Below are 27,283 nucleotides of genomic sequence, written 5' to 3'. Positions count from 1 at the left end.
TATGTTTTGAGTGATGCAGGATGCTTCGATCATTGAGAGATAATTAAAGCAGGGAAAATCATGTTGGGTCGAAGGTAAACATGTTAGAAGATTGAATGTCGAGCCGGAGGATCGATCGACGTATCGACAAAAGGCTTAGGACCATAGATTCGGGCATTGGGCCAAGAAGAGCGGATATTGTGCTAAGAATATTAGAGTTGCGGAGTCAACTAGCTGATTGGGCAATGGGTTGCAAGAGAGGACGATGCGCCGAAGAATCGGACGAAGCGTCGATGGACCAATGACATGCCGGACAATATGATTCAAGCTTAGTAATAATTATCTAGATCGAAGTGCGTTTTACATGTGCATGATTAACTGCGATAGTAAGGCATAAAGCAAAATAAAGTCCCGGAGTCAAGGACTTAATTTCGTTACGAGTTTGAGAGTTCATCGGAAGTCCAGACGTTCGTCAGAAGTTCTATAGGAACCAACCGAGAAGTCCAGGAGCTTGCCAAAGAAGCTCGTCGGAACTCACCAAGAAGATCGTTGTGAAGTTTAGGAGCTTGCCAGGAGTCCACTGGAACATTGCCAAGAGATTATCTGAAGTTCGCCGGAAGATCGCCGGAAGCTCGCTGGAAGAAACTAGACTTACGAACTTGTTTAGCTTAGAATATGTCTTAGGAATCGTAGTTTGCACGTAATTGGGTTTGGATTTGGGCTAACCCAATTAGGAGCCAGTTGGGTCCATGTAAGAACTGTGTTGGGCCCAATAAAAAGGCCTAAATAGTGCTCCAAGAGATGACACCGTCGTGGCACAATCTCCGAGACTATGTCAGGCGGTGGTACCGTCGGTTTGGGTGGTGGTACTGCTCAGACATAGCCTCCGAGAGGCTGCAGGCGGTGGTACCGCCCAGTGTCAGGAGGTGGTACCACCAATCTAGGCTGTGGTACTGCCCAACGCAGGCGGTGGTACCGCTCGTGCCCGGGAAACCCAAGATGAGATGTTTTTAGGCTCCAAGTTTGAATCAACTTGAAGCCTATAAATACCCCTCTCATCTTGGTTAAAACACACAAGCACAGAGAATTTAAAGAGGGTAAAACGCTGTTGTAATCTCATGTGAGAATCCTCCTCTTCTAGTCTAAGTGTTAGAATAGTTTGAGAGAGGAGTGAGTGCTTGTAAGAGTTGTCTCCTAAACCCGGTAAAAGGAGAAGAGGGGTGTAAGAAGGAGGTTGATCTTCTCCTATTAAAGGAAGATCGATAGTGGATGCCGGTGGCCTTGACGGAAGAGGAATCGGCGGAGTGGATGTAGGTCACGACGACCGAACCACTATAAAATTAGTGTGTTCTCTATTTTTTATTTTCTTCCTGCCATTTACATACTGCAAACTGAATCTTTACTTGCCTACTGTGTTCACTTCGTAAACGTATGCTTTCAAAGTTATTACCTTTACAAAACGATTTTTCGTCGGAAACGGATTTAATCGAAACGAAGTTTTAAACCGACGTTATTTTACCGCTGCACTAATTCACCCCCCTCTCTTAGTGCCGACTCTTTTTCTAACAATTGGTATCAGAGCCTCGTATTTCTTATTTAATTTAACACCCAAGAGAAATGACTCATTTCGGCTTTCAAGAGGGACTTTCTCTCATTCGTCCTCCCTTTTTCAATGGGACAAACTATAGTTATTGGAAAACTCGAATAAGAGTTTTCTTGCTTCCGATTGATTTAAATTTATGGAATATGGTCGAAAACAGATTTCAAATATCTTCTCTTCCAATGAACGATTGGAATGATTTGGAGAAGAAGATATTTTCTCTAAATGCTAGAGCTATGAATGCTCTATTTTGTGTTTTAGACAAAAACAAATTCAATCGGGTTTCTTTGTGCGAAACAACTTTCGATATTTGACACATTCTTGAAACCGCACACGAAGGCACTAGTAAATTAAAAGTTTCGAAGATTAATCTTTTAATACATGATTTCGAATTGTTTCATATGAAACCAAGTGAAACCGTTGTTAACATGTACACCCGTTTTACAGATGTCGTCAATGGTTTAAAATCACTTGGTAAAATTTTTCGGATTTTGAACTTGTAAACAAAATTTTACATTCTCTTTCTAAAGATTGGGATTCAAAAATAACTATCATACAAGAGGCTAAAAACCTAAACAACCTTCCACTCGAAGAACTAATTAGGTCTTTAATGACCTATGAAATTAACAATGAGGCAAAAAAGGAACTCGAGAACAATTTTCCAAAGAACAGAAAGGATTTCGGATTTAGAACAATTGAAGATCACTCGAGCATAAGCTCAAGTGATGGTGAACATGAACTCCTCACTATGAAATTTAAAAGGTTCATGAAACAAGAATTAAAGAACAAAAATAAACTTAAAAAGAACGCAACTATTTGCTATGAAAGCAAGAAGAAGGAAGCTCTTTGAGACGAATCAAGCTCCTCCGAAGACGAGGAGAAAATCAACAAAGGTGAGGTGGCAAACTACACCTTAACGGCTTTCTATAATGAGGTAAACAACTCAAACGAAACTCCTTTAATTTATTTCGAAATTACATGATACTTTTACTGAGTTATTTTTACTTTACTTTAATTATTTTTCTTGAAATTTACATGTTAATGATGTAATAAAAAATACAAAAATAAAATAGGATCATGCTTATCATATTAGTAATTTTGAAAATGATAATAAAAATTACATGTTTTATGTTAAAGGAATAAAATATTAGATTTAAATCTAATGATAATCCCATGTATGTTTTTCAAGATGGAATAATGTATATCTTGATGATTTTCGTATTGATTTTTGATTTTGTTTGAAAATACTTTATGCTTAATGAAACCATGATTGATAATATGCTTTATGTTTTCTTTGGCTTGATGAATGTTTTGAAAATAAATATTTGCATCATACTTGATGAATTTTATGTATGTGGACTTGAAGTAATGATTTGAAATTATATGTTTTGGAATTATGTGTTACACTTTTTAATCTTGATGATTTTTTATCTTTCCGTTTTAAATGTTGATGTATGGTTTTCATATGAAAAACTTGAGTATGCTTATATGAAATCAATCACTTAAAATGAAACACATAAAAAGACAAATATATTATCATTGGAATTAAAATGATAAATCAAATCTCTTATTTAAAAAAGCCTTATGTTTAATATATTATACTTTTTTTTGTCTTGATGGGTTTTATGATGAAATTTACCTTTCGATCCTAAACGTTGATGCATGTTTTTATTTAGCAAAAATGAAAAAAGACATGCTTCTATGAAATCAATCTTATGAATTGAATCACTAAAAAGAAAAAAGCTTTCTCTTTAAAAAATTTTTTTAACTTTACCGACTTTTAAAAAAGGAGAGACTAATGAACCTATCTTTATTCTTAGAATATCTTAAAAAGATTTTAATTATTTAAATTTGAATAAATTTTTACCTATATCACGATTTTGATTCCTCGAAATTACTTGAGATTTGAATTTGAATCACACATGAATTAAATTATTTTTCTCCTATGTTTCCTTTTACGATTTACTAAAAAAAAACCATACATGGGATCATCATTAGATTGGCCATATGCCTGATAGATATTATTCAAAGGAGAGGTAGTTGAAGGTGTTTTATTCCTATTCTCTTTTTATCAAGAACAGGTAAAATTTACAGAAAATATAATCAATATCTTGGGCCAATTATGCCATGTAAACATGGGCTTGAGGCAAAAACATTCTTTCAAGTATTCTTTATTCAAAGATTATTCTTCTCATTATTAAAAAAAATAATTTAAAATATGAATCAGTATCGACCTGACCCGTTCACCATTTTAGGAATATCCTGTACTAACTTAAATGCGAGAGTAACCACGCTTGCAAGACATTTAGAAGGTGAAACAAATCTACTCAACTCCGATAGATGATCAATTTTGATACTAACAATATCTGCATGCTATCTCATGTTTCAATTCTAATCTGAATCAAGCATATAAATCTAATTTTTTTCTATCAACTAGCACGGTCCTGCTCCATCTTAATACAACCAAACATCGATTAACTTGCACGAATACAAACAAAATATCAATAGAAGCAATACCAACTTTAGCAGGATCACTGTCAAAAACAGCAACCTTTGCATCTCATCAACAGAAGTAATCATTTGGCAAACACACAGAAGAGCTTGATCATGTAGAATGACGGTCAACTATCAAAAACCCAAGTAACATAAGAATCAATTGCTTCTAATTTTCCTCGTTACTAAAGCTACAGACGTACCATGAGAGAAGGTTATCTACTTGCAATTATGACAGTTATTGTTGGCCTCATCTGCTCATAATGTTAGGGCAGATAATCCACTGCTGGCCAATCTTGAAGAGCTCGTCTTTTTATCTTCATGATCAAATTACACCCACAAATTTGTCAAAGCAAACCTGTATTCCAAGATTTTTTTGATATTATTTCTAAATACGAGTATTCCCTTCCACCAGCCATTGCTTGCCTTATCAGTTCCTGTAACATCAACAGCCATTAAATTTTCTTGCAATATATATATATATATATATATATATATATATATATATATATATATATATATATATATATATATATATATATATATATATATATATATATATATACATATAGCTTTATGAGATAAAAAAGAGGATATGCAGGCTACCATAAGAACAAAGACCAAATGCTTCCAGTTCTCATAATGTATGACTAGCAAGAAACAAAACCTTTGGATGTTGAAGAACAGAATGGTGCATCCATTTGTTTAGGTCATGGCATGCTTACCCAGCTTAATGAAGAAAGCATCATCTTTAATGCCAGTATGTCAGAAATGTCTCAATTATGAAGCTTAATGAAGAAAACATCATTGTTTAATACTAACAACTGTATGTCAGCAATGTTTCAATTATGATCACACTCAAAGCAAGGGGGAGTTTCAGATGTGATGTCTTATATAGCACCAGGGAGGAAGAGAGAAGGGTATTAGCAAAAAGACAGCTACAAGTGTCAAAACTTAAAAGAAAAATTATCAATTTAGAACCGTATGTGGGCTTACTGCCCAACTAACAAACTTAAAAGAAAATTGATTAATTTAGTATCGTATTGTCACGCACTTAGTTGGTTTTGCTTAAGTCGTGCGGCACCCTTGCGTGTTCGTCCGCAAAGGTTAACCTCTCCGAAACTTCCTATGATCCCTTAGAACCTGTAAAAGGGAAAACGAGTTAAAGAAAGCATTTCACTATGGATCCACAAGCGATCATTTTAACAAACACTTCGTAGCCAATGCAAATTACAAACATACTTCACAAGTTCTGAACGGTTGCACAATAAAGGGTCCAAAATGGTTCACTACAGATCGTAATTCTAACAAGTGCCCACATGACACAACCTTTGTTTACAAACCTAAGACGGGCACCAAAACCAAAGAAAATAGGGCTGCTAAGCCTACTATCAGCCCTTTACTTACAGTACAAAAAATGAACAAAACCGAAAGACACAAACATACATGAGCATTACATCAAACACCCCGTTTACAGTTTTGTCCGTGACATTCTTCCCCACTTATTCCTTCGACGTCCTCATCGAAGCCTTTGCGGATGCTGCATCTCCTTGCCTTTGCTGAGTTTTCAATCTTCTGCTCCAGTTGCAATGCGCCTTTTGGCTCCCAACTAAACTCAACCACTGTTGTTGAGTAGTCGAATCTTGATCGACCATGCTGCTTCAACTCGCCAATGAGACTCTAGTGTGGGGTCGACTGAATTGTGCTGATCCCTGTTGTTTCCTGCAGATCTCTCGAATAAAAGAAAAGAACATCCTTAGTATGCGCTAGTCTCTCAAATGCCTCATGCCGCTTGAACTAGGTGGATGCTTGTTGGAGCTTTAACGAGCATCGCCTCGTAGACTTTAAAGTTTTTGGGTCCTTCCTCTGTAAAATTTGCCCATCGATTCTTCTTCCACTTAGTCGTCACCTCCAAGTAAGTTCGCATCACTTCCACTTTCGATTGGTATTCGGTTAGGAAATGAAGCGGATAATCCACTCTCAGTAGCACTGATCACCAATGTTAAAGATTTGACAACTATTGTCTTCCACTAGGTTTCTTCGAAGGGTCTTTGAACCTGTGCAGAGCTCCTATGCTAGATAGATAAGAGAATTGGGGTACTCGGTTTTGCCCATTCTCTTAAGAGTTGAGAAGGCAAAGGTTACTTAACTTCGCCCGCCTCCTCAAGGGTTGTACTTCATGCATCGAGCTGGTTACTAGCCTTCGCCCACTCTTTTGCTCACACTTCTGAAGCACTCGAAGTGTTTACACTCCTTACGTTGAGTTAGCTACTGTGATTCACTTTTTCAATGTCATCGAACTTCTGGAATGCAAGAAGTTTTCACCCCAACGTGAAGCAAGTCTTTAAGAGTTTTGGTCACCTTTGGGATTGTACCATCTTCTTCGTCATCTTTGTCACCTACTCCTTTGAGTCACAAAGGTACAACACTGCATATTGCCTACTTCGTTCCTTGATCGAGCACTCTTACATCAACCCAAAGTCCTCTACTTTCTACTATCTTAATGAGAAGCTCATTGACACCGATCTTACGAAGTTCCCTGGCCTCTGCCCTTCAGCCTTGTCTCGGTACTTGGAGTTTGCCTCTGCATTCTCCACCTCCTCAGCCTTTTCCACGACCAAGCACTCTCCCTCCATGAGAACATGGGATCGATGACTTCACAGAAGTCCCGCCTCTACGATACCATAGCGCTGCCATGCCCATGGCCCTACTATCCGTCGTCTCGTATCTGCGTCCCTTTCTTCACGATCGGTAGATCTGCCTCTATGGCACTCCTCCGAGTCCACCTTCATTCTAACCGATGCTTAGTTTTAGGTAGCTAAGTCCCTTTGGACTCGTCGTCGCTTCCTCGCTCCTTTCAACCCCTTGCTTCAACACCTCTATATTCTTCGAACAATTACTCTTGGTCGATGGAAAGACAGATTGCAACTCCCATACATGGCCTCCACCATCATGTTGTAGGGTTCGCACCGATTCTGTTCTCCTTAGCTTCCTTAGTAGCAACGTTCGCTTACTTGGCCTTGCCCTCTAACTTGCCGAGCTCCCTTAAGCGAATATGAGCTCTTGACCAGTCCAACTCTCCAACCGCTCCGATCATACCTCTGCATGATCAAGTCCACCCCCATGGAACTCAGTAGTACTTGCATTCGAAATTCTCCCTCGGTGGTACACAGCCTCCATATGCTTATAACCAAGGCTTTTATCCGATGCAAAATTCGATGCACGCACGGAAGACCTGCTTCTGCGATACCATGGCATTCACTCCTTGAATCCATAGCCTTTTTTGTCGTCGTGTTATTCACTAAAATGGAGCTTCCAGTAGCTCCCGATCATTCCTTCGTATGATATAATCCCTCGCGAGACTAGTTTCGTGTGTATCACATTGCCACGAACTGTTCCACCACGATCCGCTGCACCATATTGCCTCCTGGTGACATCTTCATTTCATTCTGATCATTATGGAATGAACTCGGATTGTGATCCCTCTATGTGTGGCCTCTGCCAAACACATCAAAGGGCCTCTTCTACCTTCGATTGTGTTCGCTCCTTTGGAAATTGACCTTCGTCCACCCGCTCTCGGGTCACACCCAAACAAAGCACAACTCTAGGATAGTCCATCGCCTAGTAACTCCCGAAGTCCATCGACTTCGTTTAAATTGGTGCACCATTGTCTAGATCTTGGGCCTCTACCCCCACCAACACAATCTCTGTTGTGCACCGCTTTCTTCATGGCAACTCGAATGGTAGCACTATAGCGTATTCTTCAAGAGTACCCGCCTACGCGTCCTCTTGCCCCGTGTCAAGGCCTTCTAAACCCAATTTCACCTCCGCAAGTTAAGTCGCCTTGGTTCCTCCGTCAAATGTTTCTCCGAGATACGGTGCAGGTGCCTTGAAGCTCCCTTTATCTTTGGCACCATTCAAAATAAGTCCGCTCCATCAGAATGAGGGACCCATTGTCACGGACTTAGCTGGTTTTGCCTAAGTCGTGCGGCACCCTTGCGTGTCCGTCCGCAAAGGTCAGCCTCCCCGAAGCCTCCCATTGTCCCTTAGGACCAACAAAAGAGAGAACGGGTTAGAGAGAACGCCTCAATCGGGATCCACAAGCAAACATCTCTGAAAAACACTTCATAGACAATGCAAATTACAAACAGACTTTACAAGCTCTGAACAGTTGCACAACAAAGGGTAAAATGGTCCATTACAGACCGAAAATCTCTCGCACGTGTCCACATGACACAACCTTTATTTACAAGCCTAAAGAGGCCACCAACCCAACTAAAATGGGACTATTACGCCTTCGGCCGTCCCTCTACATGTTGTACAAGGCATGAACATACCAAAAGACACGGACATACATAAGCATTACATCAAACATCCTGTTTAGAAGTTTGTCCGTGACATTCTCCCCCACTTATTCCTTCGACGTCCTCGTTGAAGCCTTTGTCGACACTGCAACTCCTCGCTTTTGCTGAGTCTTCAATCTTCTGCTCCAACTACAATGCGCCTCTTGGCTCCTAGCTGCTCTCCGCTGCTGTTTTTGAGTAGTCGAACCTTTGATCCGCCATGCTGCTTCAACTCACCAATGATTCTGACTCTGGTGTGGGGTTGGCTGAGTTGTGTTAATCCTTGTTGATTCCTGCGGATCCCCCAGATGAAGGAAAATACTATACTTACTGCGCTAGTCTCTCAAATTCCTCATGCTACTTGAACTAGTTGGATGCTTGTTGGAGCTTTAACGAGCATCGTCTCGAAAACTTTTGAAGTTTTGGGTCCTTCCTCCACCAAATTTGCTTATTGACTCTTCTTTCACTTAGTTGTCACATCCAAGTAGGTTCGCATCACTTCCGCTTTCGATTAGCATTTCGTTGGGAAATGAAGCGGACAATCTACTCTCAGTAACACTGATCACCGTTGGTGAGGATTTGACAACTATTGTCTTCCATTATCTTCGAAGGGTCTTTGAACATATGCAGAGCTCCTCTGCTGGATAGATAAGAGAATTGGGGTACTCGGTTTCGCTCATTCTCTTAAGAGTTGAGAAGGCAAAGGTTACTTGACTTCGCCCGCCTCCTCAAGGTTGTACTTCATGCATCGAGCTGGTTACTAGCCTTCGCCTGCTCTTTGCTCACACTTCTGAAGCACTTGAAGTGTTTACACTCCTTGCATTGAGTTAGCTACTGTGATTCACCTTCTTAATGCCATCGAACTTCTGGAATGCAGGAAGTTTTCACCCAAACTTGGAGTAATTCTCTCATAGGTTTGGTCACCTCTGGGATTGTACCGTCTTCTCCATCAACCCTGCCGCCTACTCCACTGAGTAGCAAAGGTACAGCACCGCGTACTGCCTGCTTCGTTCCTTGGTTATGCACTCTTGCATGACCCGAAGTCCTTCACTTTCGGCTATCTTGATGAGAAGCTCATTGAGACCGGTCTTACGAAGTTCCTCGGCCTTTGCCCTTCAGCCTTGTCTCGGTACTTGGAGATTGCCTCTGCATGCTCCACCCCCTCGGCCCCTTTCACGACCAAGCGCTCTCCCTCCATGAGAGCAAGGGATCAATGACTTTCACGGAAGTCCCGCCTCTGCGGTACCATGGCGCTGCCATGCCCATGGCACTACTATCCGTCGCCTTGCATCTGCATCCCTTTTCTTCACAATCAGTAGATATGCCTCTGTGGCACTCCTCCGAGTCCACCTCCATTCTAACTAATGCTTAATTTTGGGTAGCTAAGTCCCTCTGGACTCGTCGTCACTTCCTCGCCCCTTTCGACCCCCTGCTTCAACACCTCTGTGTTCTCCAAGCAGTCTGTTTGGTCGATGGAAAGACATACTGCAACTCCCATGCATGGCCTCTGCCATCGCATTATAGGGTTTACACCGATTCTGTTCTCCTTAGCTTCCTTAGTAGCAACGTTCGCTTACTCGGCCTTGTCCTCTGACTTGCCGGGCTCCCTTAAGCGAATATGAGCTCTGGAGCAGTCCAACTCTCCAGTTGCTTCGATCATACCTCTGCATGATTAAGTCCCTCCCATGGAACTCACTGGTACTTGCATTCGAACTTTTCCCTTGGTGGAACACAGCCCCCATATGCTGATGACCAAGGTTTTCATCCGATGCAAAATTCGATGCACGCACGGAAGACCCGCCTTTGCGGTACCATGGCCTTCACTCCTTGAATCCATAGCCCTTCTTGTCGTCGTGTTGTTCACCGAAGTGGAGCTTCCAGTAGCTCCCGATCATACCTCTGTATGATCTAGTCCCTCACGGGACTAGATTGTGTGTATCGCATTGCCACGAACTGTTCCACCACGATCCGCTGCACCATGTCGCCTCCTGGTGACATCTCCATTGCATTCTGATCCTTGTGGAATAAACTCGAATTGTGAACCCTCCATGTGTGGCCTCTGCCAATACATCGCAGGGTCTCTTCCACCTTCGATTTTGTTCGCTCCTTTGGCAATCGACCTTCATCCACCTACTCTTGGGTCACATCTAGATGAAGCACCGCTCTAGGACAGTCCGTCGCCTAGTAGCTCCCGAAGTCCCCCGACTTCGCTGCAATTAGTGCACCATTGTCTGGATCCTGGACCTCTACCCCTACCAGCACAATCTTCGCTGTGCATCGCTTCCTTCATAGCAACTTGAATGACAACACTGTGGTATATTCTTCAAGAGTACCCACCTCTGAGTCCTCTTGCCCCGTGCTAAGGCCTTCTGAACCCAATTTCGCCTCCACAAATTGAGTCGCCTTAGTTCCTCCATCAAATGCTTCTCCGAGATAAGGTGCATGTGCCCAGAAGCTCCCTTCGTCTTCGGCACCATGCAAGATGAGTTCGCTCCGTCAGAATGAAGGACCCACGGAACAACATGATCCTACTCTTGCCTCTGCAAGAGTTCATGTCCTTGACCTCTGTCTAAGGAAAGCACTGTACCTCTGCTCCATGTTCCAACTTCTATGTTGGCTCCCTTCATGCGGCTTGGGTACTTCGCCAAGTTACACCCAAGTTGCTCCGCTCCTCGTTTTTGCATTGAGTCGATGGTGGCCCTCGCGCCCACCATTCCACGGGTCAGCCCTCCCTTGAGTCCGATCTCCACATCGACTCCAAGTGTGCCTTCATTTGTGTTTGCTTTGGGTCGCTCCCCCACTTAATCTCGCAATGCATCCACCAACGCATTCTCTCAAGCGAGATCATGCGACGACTCCTCGCCGCCTGCTCAATCCATTGAGCTTCGTGGAGTTGTTGTTTGTTGAGGTACTCCTTAACATGTGAGGTCCGTCCCACATGATTCTCCCTCTGGAGAGCCGAGACTTATCCCTCCAGGATAACTGTCCCGTTGGAGCAACATCTCTCTTCGTTTCGGAGACCACCATCCCCTTGGACTACTCCGATCTGCTGAACAAACTGTGCATTGTTCTGCCTCCTGCAAACGCACTTGCTAGATTGCGACTCCACGTCAATACAGCCCCCGCTGCACCACTTAAGGCCTAGCAACATGCTGAACTCGTTGCACACTTCAGCCTCCTATGGACAGATCCTTCACATGCCGAAGAGAAAGTTTCGATGCTCCATGGCGCCGAGTTTCGATCGCCTTGGGATGGCCGCGAACATTCCATCGTCCGCATACAAGCCCATGCATGAGTACCAAATTCTTTGAGTTAGCAATTCCCCTCACCTCTGTGAGCTTTGCACAACTCTTTCGATCGCTGAGCAACTCATTCCACCTTGCATGGTCTCATCCTTTACCAAGCGCCTCGCCTGCCTTGAGCACCATCAAGTATGGTTGTCAACGTTGAGCCGTAGCTCAAACTCAACCATCCCAACCTTTGTGCGCTCCGCATTCTTCCAAGCTTGCCTGTTCTCGTGGTGCCTCTTACGCGAAGGGTTGGCCATTCCTCTGAATGCCAATGTCAGATGCCCGCTCCTCCGAGCGACTCCTTTTCCCTACATCTCCATGCCTGTTTTCCCCCAAACGATCGCGCGTGTGCTGACTGCCCTCAACTCAACCTCGCTAGGTCCCCCACGTTTGCATGCTAAGTGTTTCTATGAGTGCTTGTCCCGCTCTGATACCATCTGTCACGGACTTAGCTAGTTTTGCCTAAGTCGTGCGGCACCCTTGCGTGTCCGTCCGCAAAGGTCAGCCTCCCCGAAGCCTCCCATTGTCCCTTAGGACCAACAAAAGAGAGAACGGGTTAGAGAGAACGCCTCAATCGGGATCCACAAGCAAACATCTCTGAAAAACACTTCATAGACAATGCAAATTGCAAACAGACTTTACAATCTCTGAACAGTTGCACAACAAAGGGTAAAATGGTCCATTACATACCGAAAATCTCTCGCACGTGTCCACATGACACAACCTTTATTTACAAGCCTAAAGAGGCCACCAACCCAACTAAAATGGGACTATTACGCCTTCGGCCGTCCCTCTACATGTTGTACAAGGCATGAACATACCAAAAGACACGGACATACATAAGCATTATATCAAACATCCTGTTTAGAAGTTTGTCCGTGACACCATGGAACGACATGATCTTGCTCTTGCCGCTACAAGAGTTCATGTCCTTGACCTCTGTCTAAGGAAAGCTTTATGCTTTCATTCCATATTTCATCTTCTATGCCGACTCCCTTCATGCGGCTTAAGTACTTCACCAAGTTACACCCAAGTTGCTTCGCTCCTCTATTTGCATTGAGTTGATGGTGGCTCTCGCGCCCACTATTGCACGGGTCAACCCTCCGTTGAGTTCAATCTCTATATCGACTCAAAGTGTGCCTTCATTTTGTGTTGTCTTGGGTCGCTCCCTCACTTAATCTCACAGTGCATCCACCAATGCATTACCTCATGAGAGATCATGCGATGACTCCTCGCCACTCGCTCGGTCTGTTGAGCTTTGTGGGGTTGTTATGTTGAGGTACTCCTCAACATGTGTGATTTGTTGCACATGATTCTCCCTCTGGAGAATCGAGACTTATCCCTCCAAGGTATCTATCTCGTTGGAGCAACTTCTCTCTTCGCATCCTTCCCTCTGGAAGTTTCGAAGACCACCATCCCCTTGGACTACTCCGCCTTGCCGAACAAATTGTGCATTGTTTTGCCCCTACAAATGCACTTGGTAGATTGGGACTCCTCGCCAATACAACCCCTGTTGCACCCCTCAAGGCCTAGCAACATGCTAAACTCACTGCACACTTCAGCCTCCTACGGACGTATCCTTCTCATGCCGAAGAGAAAGTTTCGATGCTCAATGGCATCGAGTTTTGATCGCCTTAGGATGGCCACGAACATTCTATCATCCGCATACAAGCCCTTGCTTGAGTACCGAATTCTTCGAGTTAGCAATTCCCCTCATCTCTGTGAACTTTGTACAACTCTTTCGGTCGCTGAACAACCAATTCCACTTTGCACAGTCTCATCGTTTACCAAGCGTCTCGCTTACCTTGAGCACCATCAAGTATGGTTGCCAACGTCGAGCCGTAGTTGGAACTCAATCATTCCAACCTTTGTGCGTTATGCATTCTTCCCAACTTGCTTGTCCTCGTGATGCCTCTTGCGCGAAGGGTTGGCCATTCCTCTGAATACCAATCTCAGATGCCCGCTCCTCTGAGCGACTCCTTTTCCTATCTCCATGCCTGTTTCCCCCAAACGATCGCGATTGCTGACTGCCCTCAATGCAACCCCGCTAGGTCCCCCACGTTTGCATGTCAAGTGTTTCTATGTATACTTGTCCCGCTCTAATACCATATCACACACTTAGCTGGTTTTGCCTAAGTCGTGCGGCACCCTTGCGTATCCCTCCGCAAAGGTCACTCTCCCCAAAATCTCCTATGGTCCCTTAGGACCTACAAAAGAGAAAACGGGTTAAAGAGAGCATTTCACTCGGGATCCACAAGCAATCATTTCAGCTAAGAAACTTCAAACCAAACACATTAAGTTTCTAAATGGTGAACATATTTTGGTTTTGGTCAGTACAGTGTGTCCAGTATTAATGAGCATAAGATGCCATTAGAGGGTCATTTACCTTGTTATGTCTCTGGACCTTTAATTGAAAGCTCTCTTACAGGCACCTCCAGAGTAACCTGTCGATTGATATTAGCACATATTGATTCAAGAATCAAGAAGTACAACAAAGAAAATGGCAACTAATATAACTCTGGCCCACCAATATGGCAATAGGTGGTCAAACGCTGTAGATGTTAGAATTGTCGAAGTTATGTCTCTACGTGATTCAACTACATCCAGATCTACGATTATTGAAAAGTCACTAGTAGGTGACTTGAAAATAGGAGGAACAGCAATGCTTTACCTCCTTAAAGACTTCACTATAAGAAGCATCAACATATCCCTGCACCCATAAACAGCCATCATTACAAAAATAACTTGTAACTGTTACTACTGGCAACAAATGCATGTATGCATATCAACAATGACGTGTGGTGAGAATACCAATTTCCTAAAAAGATTAATTGATGCTGCATTTGATTCTGCGATTTTGGCACGAAAAGTATGAATTCCATATCTCTCAACTGCAAAAGCCATCATCATCAAGATAGATTCTTTTCCAAGCCCCTTCTGGCGACTGCAACAGAGAAACTATGGGATAGGTACAGCCTCAAACTGCATGTAGCTTAGAAAAGGTAATTTTCAAATGATTATAATGGTTGAGTCTCGTAGATACAAATATATGTTACAGGAGAATTGAACCTCGCATCCCAAGGAAAACCTTGACAACAATTCTTCCTGATTAAGCTCCACAAAATAGCTTGCTTTTAATCATCTCTCACAAATAGTTTTAGAAGAAATAGAAGCATCATGCATGAGGGTCAGGAACCTCAGAAATTTTCACAAAATACCACAAGTACACTGAACATACCATATTTATATAGTACAGGAGACCATACTAGTTCAGTAGTTCCTACCGGCATATTAAACAATCTTAGTATCGTTATATCGATGTATGTTTCAACAAATAGCTTGCTTTTAGTCATCTCTCACAAAATTGGTCTTAAAAGCAATAAAAGTGTAATGCATGAGAATCTGGAACCTTCACAACTCCTACAGAATACCATAGTACACTGACCATACCATATTTATACAGTACAGGTGACCCTACTAGTTCCTACCAACATATTAAACAAATTTAGTATTCTTTTATTGATGTACCAAGGTATATCATACTGCTCAGCACATACAGATAGGATTCCAGAATGAGTCTCAATACCAATTTATTAAAACCTTATTTTCCAGTAACTTTTGTTGACATATCAAAGCTTATCATGCTGTACCAATTTGTATACAATGGTACAATAAGATTCTTATATGGTTACTGGTTCTCATGTTAAAGCCTTGCCTGTAGCAATGATAAATTCTGTTGATATTAGATTTACTTTAGCAGGAAATTTTACAATCCATGGTTGAAGAATCCAGTTTGACATTTTCTAAGCTACTGATGAGTTCAGGCCACTGATATTTTTTTTAAAATGCAATAGTTTCACATGAGAAATCCAAATGCTTACTTATGCTCTAGCCATTATGAACATCTTATAAAATACAAATTTAACAAACTAGAGAAGAGAGAATAAAGTAGAGATCAAACTATCAGGCCTTTTCCTTAATATCAGGATTAATGCAAAGAGGAGCACCATCCATTGGTTTACAAGGAATTGATAGAGCCATATGTAATAGATGATGCTTTTCTCTTTATCTCTTCTAGATATCAAATATCAGCAAGGGATTAAAGAAACATTCAAATGGGAAAGGCAATAATCTGCTTTTTAACAGGGTTTCACATTAAGAATAGCCAAGAAGAGTAAACATTAGAAGGAAAAGACACAATAAGCAAGAACCAGGTAGTAAGGTAACCTTTAAAGGAAGAGCCAATTTTTCGTTGATCTAAATCAATTTTGATCCAAACCCTTTTCTCAAGCCAATTACTATTTGTGATCCTAAAGAAGAAAAATATAGTTACTGGTTTTTCTGTACAAAGTAAACCAGCCAAGAACTTTATTATTGTAGAGTTTAAGATGAGCCCTTCCAGAAGGACTATCAAAACTTTTAGATGCCTAAATCTCTCCTAATTATACAAATAAACACCATAGCCATGCAAAAAACAACTATTCAGGAGTTTTTTCTCTTGAGAAAAAATTCTCATCAGTTAGGCAATTACTTAAACAAGTTAGCAAAATCATATAGCATTAAGAAACTTGCCCAGCACTAAGAGTCACTTCTCCATCTAGAAAATAATTATAATACAACTCGATAACTAAACAAACTGGTTATGCAGACTGTATCCTTATTACTCTCAAATTGACCAAACCGTAGGACTAAGCTAACATTATCCTGCATCAGTAACAATCAGGCTTCTGAGACAAGTCAGCATTTTGAATTTTGAATAAACTGACATGTCTTTGTCATATTGACATCCAATGTATAGCTGGGACAGAGAGAAAGTAAAGAGCTGATATTTGTCAAAATAAATGCCTGATGATACTGCAGAAAACGAAGCACATGATAATCCATTGTATCATGTGCAAAGACAGAAACCAGTGGATGCCAAAATGAGCATTCAACAAATTTAGAGAATACTTCATGGAAATATGAAAATTTAAGAGAGACAGACTAGCTAGAGAAAGACCTACAGATTCCTCATCAGAATGGAGCAAGCACATGAGATTGGTCTTTCTCAGTCATTGTCCCACTAGATAAATATGAGTAGCAAAACAGATTTATATTACTACTAACCAAGGTATGCAATACCGTACCGTACCAGTGTTTCGAGGTTGGCTCGGTACAGTACGGTACCGGCATACCGAGCGATACACCAGGGCGTACCGAATGGTACACCAGGGCTTACCGAGCGATTTCCTCTTACTGTAGCACTGTAGTGCTGCTACAGTATTACACAGTAGCACTGTATCACGGTCCGTCAGGTAGCGGGTGGTCCGCGTACCGGTATGCTGTCGGACCGGTACATACTGTCCGACCATTCGAAATTGCATACCATGCTACTAACTATAAAAGAAACTAGTCACTTTACTGTTCATGCAGATAGAAATAAGAATATTAAATGTTCCATTTTTATCATGGACATTAGGCATAGGAGATGCAATCGTAATTATGAATCCCAAAATATTTCTGAATTTCCCAAATACTAAGAATCTAGCAAGTTTACCAAATGCTTCATCTAATTGATTCCTGATTTGCAGAAACATTGCCAAATCACTATTTTTGCTATGAAGCAAGCACACTACAGAATCATATAAGCTCTTGGGTCAATGATTCCAGTCCACTATGTTCCCTTCTGCTTTAGTTGCTGAGAGATAATCAGCTCTCATTACATGGATATTTTGCAACTTTTCCGAGATCCTCGACTTTCTTGCTGATTTAAATATCCATGACGGATTTCAAGAACTTGAAGCTCTTTTATTTAATCTTGGTACAGCCTCTTCAATAGACCAATCAATACTATTTTAGAACTTAGCATAGCCTCTTGCAACCACCTTATGTTAAGACACACACTGTCACACCTAGATTCCATATTAACAAGCATTTTTTAATCATGCATGCTACTTTTTGTCCTTTCTTTCAATTTTGTTCCAAATAGTTAAACCATCTCAGGTTGAACTGACCTCATGATGAATTAGCAGTCATCATCACATGATATCCTATACGTTCCCGTCAGTTGTGGGATCTCTGGCTTGTTGGTGTTGTCAACTAAATTATATACTCCATACTTGTTCTGTACGTATTTACAAAAAATATTAGTGGAATTGACCTCTGTTTTCACACTGTTAATGTGGGTCCAATTAATTTGCAGCAAACAGGAATATGACCATTAATGCCTCAGCATCGCAAGCATGATAGAATTAAACTATGTTGACAAATAAACATATTTTTTTGTGCTTAGCAAATTCGTCACATTTGATAATAAAAAGACTGATTAAATGAATATCCTCTCTAGTCTCTGCATAGGAGTGAAAGATCTGTGCATTAAATATTTTTATTCTGTTTCAACCAAGAAGGTTCACTTTGATTGCTGCCTGCAGCTGCATGCATCAGATATGGACATTAGACAATGAACTTAAACATATTTTTTAAATTCAACTAATGAGTAGATATAGTAATTATTTCTACAGAAGTTAAATGTTATTGATGACTAATATTTGTTGGGCAGCTAAACATGCATATTGAGTATTACATGAACTGAAGAGTTCTTTAATTTAGTGCAATCACAACCAAACGGTTTTAGGTAGGATCAAATAGTTCAAACTAAACTAAATCTATGGACGCACCGCTTAACCTGTATAAGATCAAATATTTTTCGTTCAAATGATAGAACATAACGGATAAAAGAAAAACATTGTTGCTTGTGCTCATTCAGCAAGTTGAGATATTTGTATAATCGATCTTAATAACGCCGTTCTGACAACAAAATACCAAATTGCTTGAAAAATCTTTACTCTGGGCATAACAATCTTACATGTAACTCTCACCGTTTGTCCAAATAAACAAATTTAAACCTTCATATCACATGTATATCACTAGTAATAAGAGCAGTAGTCAGTTTCACAAAGCCAGATCACATGTCACCCAATTAGAAATCCAAACTCAGTCACCAGATCAGTGTTTCTCATTTCAAAAGCTAAAGTAAAAGCATCATCAAGTCCAAACACTTTGTAACATGTCCTAGACCAGTAAAGCAGAATCCTTGCACAATCTTCAAATTTTATAATGTTCTCCATATGTATGACTTGTTCAAGTTAAAATAGTAATTGAAAGAAAATCAAACAATTTCTTTACATAAGCAAAGTAAGTGGGTCACATATTTCAAGATGTTATGATAAAAATTTGTGGCACTATCTATTTTAGATAGATTCAAATATACACTGTTTTTATTCAAGGATTGGCCATATTATAAATTGATAGATTAAACCCACTTATCTTATAAACTCAATCCTAATTTTCAGCATTTGACAGCACTTTAAGAACATAAGAAATAAACGGTCCCTGCAAAATGCATGTCATATTTACAACATGTTAGTGTACTTAAAGAACATAAGAATTATATGCAACAAGAAGAATACATGTGAAATTTAGAAGTATGCAATAATAGAGTATCACTACCTTGTCAGTTCAGCAATCATAATCTCTATTTCTGCAATATGCAAGTCATCAGGATCATTCATGTATATATTCACATCACCAACCATAGCTGAAGAGATGAGTGAAGCAGTGAGATAATCTCATAGTCAACAAACTATACAGTCTAATGTGGAAGAATAATTAAAAAGGTCAGTGCAATTTAGTCATGTTTTTCCTACTAGGCAATAACTAACTTCAGTATCACTTTCTCATAGTTAAATAATATCATTTATTCTTCCTCATATTAACCTCAACTAGTTGGTACTAGATTTCGCATACCAGTAAAATTAGTCTACAACAAAATCTTACAAACTTAATAATCCCATTTCATGCACATTGACTATCTTTGCAATTCCATAATCCAAATGGATAGATCAGCTGTTCGACAAAGTTAAGTTCTTTTCTACATTGTTATCAATCAATAAATGCTAAAATGGTCTGCACCCTTATTTACTCATTGAACTGGAAAAATCTCACAAAGAATGGAAGCAATATGCAGGAGAAATAAAACAATAACATACTATAAAAAAATTGCAAATTCAGTGAAAACTGTAAAGAGCACTAACTAGAAACACAGAATTTAGAAATGTTTAGTGACAAATATTAATGAACATGCACACTAGTGCTATCATTATTCACAGACTACATATGGACACGCAATGCATGAACCTGGCTGTGCTCTTAAGTTTATAAAAAGTGACGGCATAATGAGATCCTGTGATTTGAATTTAGAAAATGAATTATGCAGATAAGACAGGATTTTGAAACAGTGATTTAAAAAGGTGCTCGGGCGCTCATCTAGGCGCTCAGGCGAGGCCCGAGCACCTCATTTAAGGGCTAGACGGCGCGCTTCAAAGAGGCGCCGCCTGGGCGCTTACCCGAGCCCAGGCGTCGGGCACTTCGGGCATGCACCCAGGTGATATAAGGCGATTGAACCATACTTTTAATTCTGGTTTGGTTAAATTTGTGTTAGTTGGTTCAATTGAACTAATTAACGAACGCAGTTATATCAACGCGCGACCCCGACTCTAAACCATACGCACGCTTCTCTCATTGTTTCCGCCATCGAAGATTTCTCCCTCTGCATTCGCCGTCGACGATTTCTCCCTCTACCTCCGTCGCCGATGGTTTCTCCCACTACCTTCGAGTCTTCCTTTGTCGCTGACCGAGTCTCCTTAGATTCCGCTGTTGTCCACTGCCTGCTGTTGTCCACGACACGACTCCACTGCCACTACTACTGTCCACTACCTCCTGCTGTCCGTGACTCCACAGCTTCCACTGTTGTCTGCTGCCTCCTACTATCCACAACTCTGCTACCTCCTGTTGTTTGCGACTCTGCTACCTCTTGTTGTTTGCGACTCAGCTTCTCACATGCAACTTCTCACCGCGACTTCTCACTGTCGGTCTCTACTCATCCCGACTACAATTAACAATATGTTAACAATAAATTATTAATTATTGTCAAAATAATCTTTATTTATTAGATTAATAATATACTATTTATATTTTAACACTACTAATCTTTGTTTATTTGAAATTATTATTAGGGTTTCAAGATAAATGACAAGTGTACAAAGTAATTCAATAGATTCTTCAATGAATTCAAAAAAAGATCCTGCATAAAAATATAATTATCTAAAGGATCCTAATGCAGTTACTTGCATCTTTTGTGATAAGACTACTAAATATGGTATTTTTCGGACAAAGCAGCATCTAGTAAGAAATTTCAAGAATGCAACAGCCAGCAAGAAGTATCCACCTAAGGTAAAAGAAGAGCTGCTGGCTTATATGAATTAAAAAAGATGCAAAAGAATAAATCTTATGGAATTTTATCAAAGAATAATGTTGAACATATCAGGGATGATGATGATGATGAAGATTATTCTAAAAGTGTCAACCTAAGTGAGAAAAAAATACAAGACAGAAAAGGAAAATAAGCTATGGTTACTAAGAAGGGTAAAAGGAGACCGATGAACCTATATATGTATCAAGGATCATAGAAGCAATAAGGGCAAACAAGATGCTCAAAATTAAGACAAACAAATATAAGTGATGCTTGTGATAAAGAAATAAGGGGAAGAACAATTCAGCACATTGCTCGCTTTTTCTATCAGGTTGGCCTTCCCCTTAGTACAACTCATTTAAACAATTTTAAGGAGATGATTGAAGCTATTAGAAGATATGGTGCGGGATTAAAACCTCCAAGTTATTATGAGATATGAGTTCCACTATTGAAAAAAGAGTTGAATTATACAAGTAACTTACTAAAATGCCACAAAGAATCATGAGTAAAACATGGTTGCTCTATTATGTCAAATGCTTGGATCGACAAGAGATGCAGGAGTATAATTAATTTTATGGTTCACTGTTCTTTAGGAACTATGTTTGTGAAGTCAATAGATGCATCATCTTTTGTGAAATCTGAAGAAAAAATATATGATTTGCTTAACAAGTTCGTGGAAGAAATTGGTGAACAAAATATCATCCAAGTTATTACCTATAATGGAAGCAACTATGTATTAGCTAGTAAGATTTCATCTTTTGAATTTTTTAATTTTTTTAATTAACTTATCTTCAATTAAATAGAAGATGTATTAAACTTCTAAGTTTTATCATTTTTGTTATCCTTTGTCTCAGGTCAATTACTTGAAACAAAAAGAAAACACTTATATTGGACTCCATATGCGGCACATCGTATTGATTTAATGTTGATAAATATTAGAAAGATCCCTGAAATCAAGAAAACTTTATAAAGGGCAATCTTTGTTGTTGGATTTCTTTATAATTATTCTGTGGCTTTGAATATGATGAGAGAATTCATAGGCAATAAGAAATTTGTGAGATATGATATCACCCAATTTGCTACTTCCTTCTTAACATTACAGAGCGTGCATCGTCAAAAACATAACCTACGAAACATGTTTACCTCGGAGAAATGGATGACAAACAAATGAGCAAAAGAAGCGAAAGGCAAGAGGGCCAGTGATATCATCTTAATGTCATCTTTTCGAAATCTTATAGTTTATATATTAAAGATAATGGACCCTCTTGTTCGAGTTCTTTGGTTGGCGGATAATGAAAATAAACTTGCAATAGGATATATTTATGAGGCTATAGATAGGACAAAGGAGACGATTCAAAAGTTTTTTAATGAAAATAAAAAAATATATATAAGAAAATATTTGCAATCATTGACGAAAGATAGAATTATCAACTTTATTGTCCCTTACATGTAGCAGGATATTATTTAAACCCAGAATTCTTTTATAAGATCACATCTGTTGGGTTTGATAGAGAAGTTCAGAATAGGTTATATCAGTGCATTGCAAGATTTGTTCTAAGCCTTGAGGTGCAAGATAAGATTATTCATGAATTATCTTTTTATAAGAATGTTGATAGCCTTTTTGGAATTTCAATGGCAGTTCGATCCAAGACAATTACATCCCTAGGTATTAATAATTTAATATAATTAATTTCATCTATAGTATGTTACTATGTTATTATTAATAATAAATAAATTTTGCAGTTGAATGGTGGAGTCTATTTGGAAATTCCATCCCGAACTTGCAGCAATTTGCTATCAAAATACTTAGTTTGACATATAGTGCTGCGGGTAGTGAGCGAAACTGGAGTGTTTTTTAGCATGTAAGGATCACAGAATATTTTAATTTACTTTTTTATATAGATGAATTACTATATTTTCAAATTATATAACATGATAGATTCACTCAAAGAGAAGAAATTGGTTGGAGCATCAATTATTACACGATCTTGTTTATATAAAGTATAATCAAGCTTTGAAGGCTCGTCATGATTTGCGAAATAGAATTGATCTGATCTCATTACAAGATATTGATGATTCAAATGAGTGGTTGTTGAGAGAAATGGGTACGAACTTGCAAGATCCGAAGACGAGCTTGTATTTGAAGATAATAGCTTGACATGGGAAGATGTGGCAAGAGCTTCAAGTGTGGAGAATTACAAGCATATACAAGATAGATGACGAAGAGAAGAATAAGTGCAACAACATCAAGCTCAGCTCTTGTTATTGTTGAAGAGAATGAAATATATTTTGATGAAAAAGGACCAAAGGAAGAGAATGAACTCAATGAAGATGAATTGTTTGAAAATGATAACGATGTTAATTATCATGATGAATGACTTTGATGTAAAACTTTATTGTTTTGAATTTTGAGTCTTTTGACATTTTTGCTATTAGGAGATAGATAATGTGACTTGGTACTTTAGATTTTTTTAATTTAATATCATATTTTTATTTAAATAATCATATTTATTAATTATATTATATATTTTTATTTTAATATTTTAGAGCGCCTCGCTTCGCTCGGGTGAGCGCCTAGCGCTTTTTAAATCACCGTTTTGAAATGAAATTCTCTTGTTCACTACGAAAAAGGCCCATGTAAAATAAGTTTCAAAAAGAAAGTTTGGAAGTAGGTAACTATAAAAGAAAGGACAAGACAGCCATGTCATTAACTGTTGCAGATCCCTTTTGTGTTAGTAATCTAGTGGAAGACTAAAGATATACTCAAAAATGACACCTATTAGCCACAGATATCCAATCAGCAAAAAAAAGTAATAACTAATGTAATTCACTTTAAGTTTTATTCAAAAAAACGTAAAGAAACCACAATTAACACCTAAGAAAAAAGATCTAGCCCCTATAAAGCTTCCCAAAACACTATGAAAGCAAAGCAACATATAACTATTTCCAATTGAAGGAAAAAGGTATTGATACCATAAAAGTAGAGAGATGAGAGATGGTTGCAAAAGCAGCCATGCCTTGTAAACTAACATGTCGCAAACTAGAAAGAAAATCTAAAAAGAACACACTAAACAGTCAACAAGGTGGAGAAGCATGATGAGACAGTTGCTCAATGATACCAGGAAAATGGAAATAATGTGTTTCTTTCATTTGAAAGCTAAGGGGAAAATCATCTGATGTGGTACTGACTATGGAAAAAAGATATGAATAAGAAAGAAGAATCAATCCAGGTTTAAGTAATCGAAAGAGGGTGATGAAAACAAAAGGAAGTTTGGTCAAAGACTAAAACTATAGTGTCAACATCATTCTCCTCATGTTAAACTTATACATATTTCATTTCCATAGCAAAGCTAAATGGTCAGGGAGAAAACACAAAGCCTGACTCAAGATCTAGAAATAACAATTTGTGTTGCATAAGACTATGAGATCACTCAGCAAATGCACAGCATATATATCAAAAAATGGGCATCAATAGAGGTCTGAAAGATCAAAATTAAAATTAGGATTAACTAGGAATAATACAATAAAGATAAAGAAATCAGTAGAATCTAATATGTGTGTTCAGAATCAATAGAGAAATAATATAGAACCATTAACATAGCTACACACCATAAAATTCAAAAATAAAATTTGAGTTTTTAAAACTACATTGCTAAAATGATCTTTTTACCACCAAAAAATCATACAAAAATAATATTATAACTACAAAAGTTATATTATCAACATTTACAAAAAAAAACTACAAAACTAATACAAATGATAAATTGTGTGAAAACAACAAAAAATTCACTAAAATAACCATATTATACATTTAATAAAAATAAATACTAATAACATCCTACAAAAATAATATTATAAAAACATCTATCCAAAAGCGAACTGCTCCAATTCCTCAAAAGACTAGATCGTCAAATGCGGCACCTATAATTGAGCTATTTCTAGCTAAAACCAAATTCACAAAACCAACTCAATGCGACAAAAACATAAATTGCTTCATCAGGCAAGACAAGCACAGACTACTCAATTTACGATGAATGATGCGATTGAGATGGAAAGAGAACAGAAAGAAGCCAGGTCTAGAGGAAGAACCTTCGACGTGGGGGTCCCCAGGGACAAAACCACCCTGGATCAGCTGCTTGTCTAGCAATATAAAAGTATGCTCTGCGACAACAACAAACCATCGATCGATCCCATGGATCAGTTCTCAAGAGCAAAGTGATTCGTCAAAGAGGAAAGAAAGAAGGGGGAAAGGGGAATTAGGGTCGATTACTGAGGGGATCCTGGGTCCAGGAGCCGTGCATCTGGTACTCCTGGTGGAGGGTGAGGGGCTCGGAGGCGGTGGCGGCGAGGAGGGCGGGGTCCTGCATCCACCTGTGGTACGTGGGCACGTGCTCCCTCATGTAGGGCACCAGAATCACCTTCTCCCCTTGCAAGCTCCTCCCCACCGGCACCATTCCTCCCACTTCCTCCCATTCCCTCTCCCCGTCGCCCGCAAGTTTAGACATCTCCGGCTGGCGATGGAGAAACGGGGAGCGGAGAGAAGCGGAGGGACTCCCGAGTATGTTATGATTTCTACGGCATACACTCTTCTCGGAATCGATTTCGCGTACGATGCCACTTAAAACGAGATGGGCTCTCGACAAAGGGCGTTAATTTTTGGGCTAATTTTCGAAAAAAGAAATCACTGGTTTTTTTACTTTTTTTTTCGTTTTCATTTTTTTTTCTTCACCGAGTCTTTACTTTCTAAAATTCAAACGTTATTCCTCCTCACTTTTCCTTTCATCTTTTGCAACCGATTCTTTGTTTCTAAGGCATTTTATCCACACAAAAAAAATATTACTATTGATATTTTATCGAATGATATCCTCGTATTTATTTTTGCTTATGCTTTGTTTTCTATTTGAACGAAAATACTCTGGATTTTTTACTAAAATAAATTGATCATATATTCTATTTTAGAAATCGATTATTAATTATTATAAAATTTTTAAAATTAAAATAATAATACTAATCATCTCAGAATCACTAGAATATGATGTTAAGATAATAAAATACCCAATTTTTATTTTTAAAAAAATTTATGATATTTAATTATCAAAATTAATTTTTTTTAATAACATCTATGATCAAATAGTATCTATTATATTCAAAGTTTTTTAGTTAATTTTTTGCTCGTTTTAATATTTCCATATATTGTATGCTGAATATTGGACTAAAAAAGTATTAAAATATTGTTTAAGAATAAACTGTCTAAAATTTATGTTGAAATGTGTTGATATATAATTTAAGTTATTTTATAAACTTTTAATAATTTTATGTTACAGTTTGAATCTTATTTCTCAAGTTTTCCATCCTACAATAGTATCTTAAATTATCTGACTAATATTTTTGATGCAGTTTCAAATTTATTTGGATCGGTTTAGAATTTATTAAATCAAATCTGACCCAAAAAATATTAAAAACTGAAAAGGTAAGAAAAGAAAAGGACTCCTCATCCAAAATATAATAATTTACGATGGACTTCGTAGAATCCGAATAACAACATGACATGATATCCAATATAACCCATCCATAGTTTTGAAAGAATATTCATATTTACAGGATATATATATATATATATATATATATATATATATATATATATATATATATAGTAGCTATTATAATGAGATATGTTGTTGTTTGTAAGCATTCATATATATCAACATGATGATCTTCCTACCTGCATTGAATTAAAACACATTTGTTCGAGTGTAAATGTTGGACGTTGAAAGAGTCGTAGCTTAGAACGGCAGTGATACGTCGTCGCCGGTAATACCTTCCGAGAAGAGGCACATTTAATGAGCTTACAGCAGGAGACTCGACTTTCATGTTCTTGGATGACCAGATCGATCGTTTTAAGATGTTTGAGCCTTCAGATGATGATATCAACAAAGTCACCAAAAGGTAGCCCATCAACTGAGACCGCAGCCTTTGCCACTGAGAGAACGGCAATCAATCTCCATGTACTTTTTTCATCTCTTCCTTTGTCCCTTCATGACCAAAGGCCGATCCGTCATCACCATAGATCAGCCTTTAGCCTACTCACCTCGTCTTGTGCTGCCATGACCGTGCAGACCATCGAGAACTGTCGAGATCACGCCCTCTGCAAGATGAAATGCGTGCAGAACTTTACTAGTCTCCCACTCAAGTTTCATGAATCTATTTGAATGTTCAAGCATCTAATGGAACCATAATTCTTACCATTGTCTGTGCCTCAAACACTCCTTTACTTCAAGTTTTGTTAGAC

At 38.9% G+C, this 27,283-nt stretch overlaps 1 protein-coding gene across 4 annotated transcripts; it reads right to left on the bottom strand.

The window, feature by feature from the left end:
• Nucleotides 1-4,158: 4,158 nt before the first annotated feature.
• Nucleotides 4,159-25,589, bottom strand: LOC135581533 (GCN5-related N-acetyltransferase 9-like). Of its 4 annotated transcripts, XR_010481832.1 has the most exons (8): nucleotides 25,265-25,589; nucleotides 25,084-25,155; nucleotides 19,194-19,281; nucleotides 14,517-14,649; nucleotides 14,377-14,415; nucleotides 14,092-14,149; nucleotides 5,127-5,215; nucleotides 4,159-4,509 (listed from the first exon to the last, which is right to left on the bottom strand). XR_010481832.1 is itself a non-coding variant. In XM_065093843.1 (7 exons), exons 1-6 carry the CDS (start codon nucleotides 25,497-25,499, stop codon nucleotides 14,096-14,098), a joined length of 621 nt encoding a protein of 206 aa, XP_064949915.1. In that variant the 5' UTR covers nucleotides 25,500-25,589; the 3' UTR covers nucleotides 4,159-4,509; nucleotides 14,092-14,095. The 4 variants fall into 4 exon arrangements, 3 of the variants coding, with proteins under 3 accessions (XP_064949915.1, XP_064949914.1, XP_064949916.1); XM_065093843.1 differs by lacking the exon at nucleotides 5,127-5,215; XM_065093844.1 differs by lacking the exons at nucleotides 4,159-4,509; nucleotides 5,127-5,215 and adding an exon at nucleotides 5,240-5,794.
• Between the last annotated feature and the right edge of the window lie 1,694 nt (nucleotides 25,590-27,283).

The sequence above is a fragment of the Musa acuminata genome, chromosome BXJ2-1 (assembly GCF_036884655.1).
Source record: "Musa acuminata AAA Group cultivar baxijiao chromosome BXJ2-1, Cavendish_Baxijiao_AAA, whole genome shotgun sequence".
Lineage (NCBI taxonomy): Eukaryota > Viridiplantae > Streptophyta > Magnoliopsida > Zingiberales > Musaceae > Musa > Musa acuminata.
The sequence above is the reverse complement of the archived record's forward strand: the minus strand, read 5'-3'. Positions and strand labels throughout refer to the sequence as shown.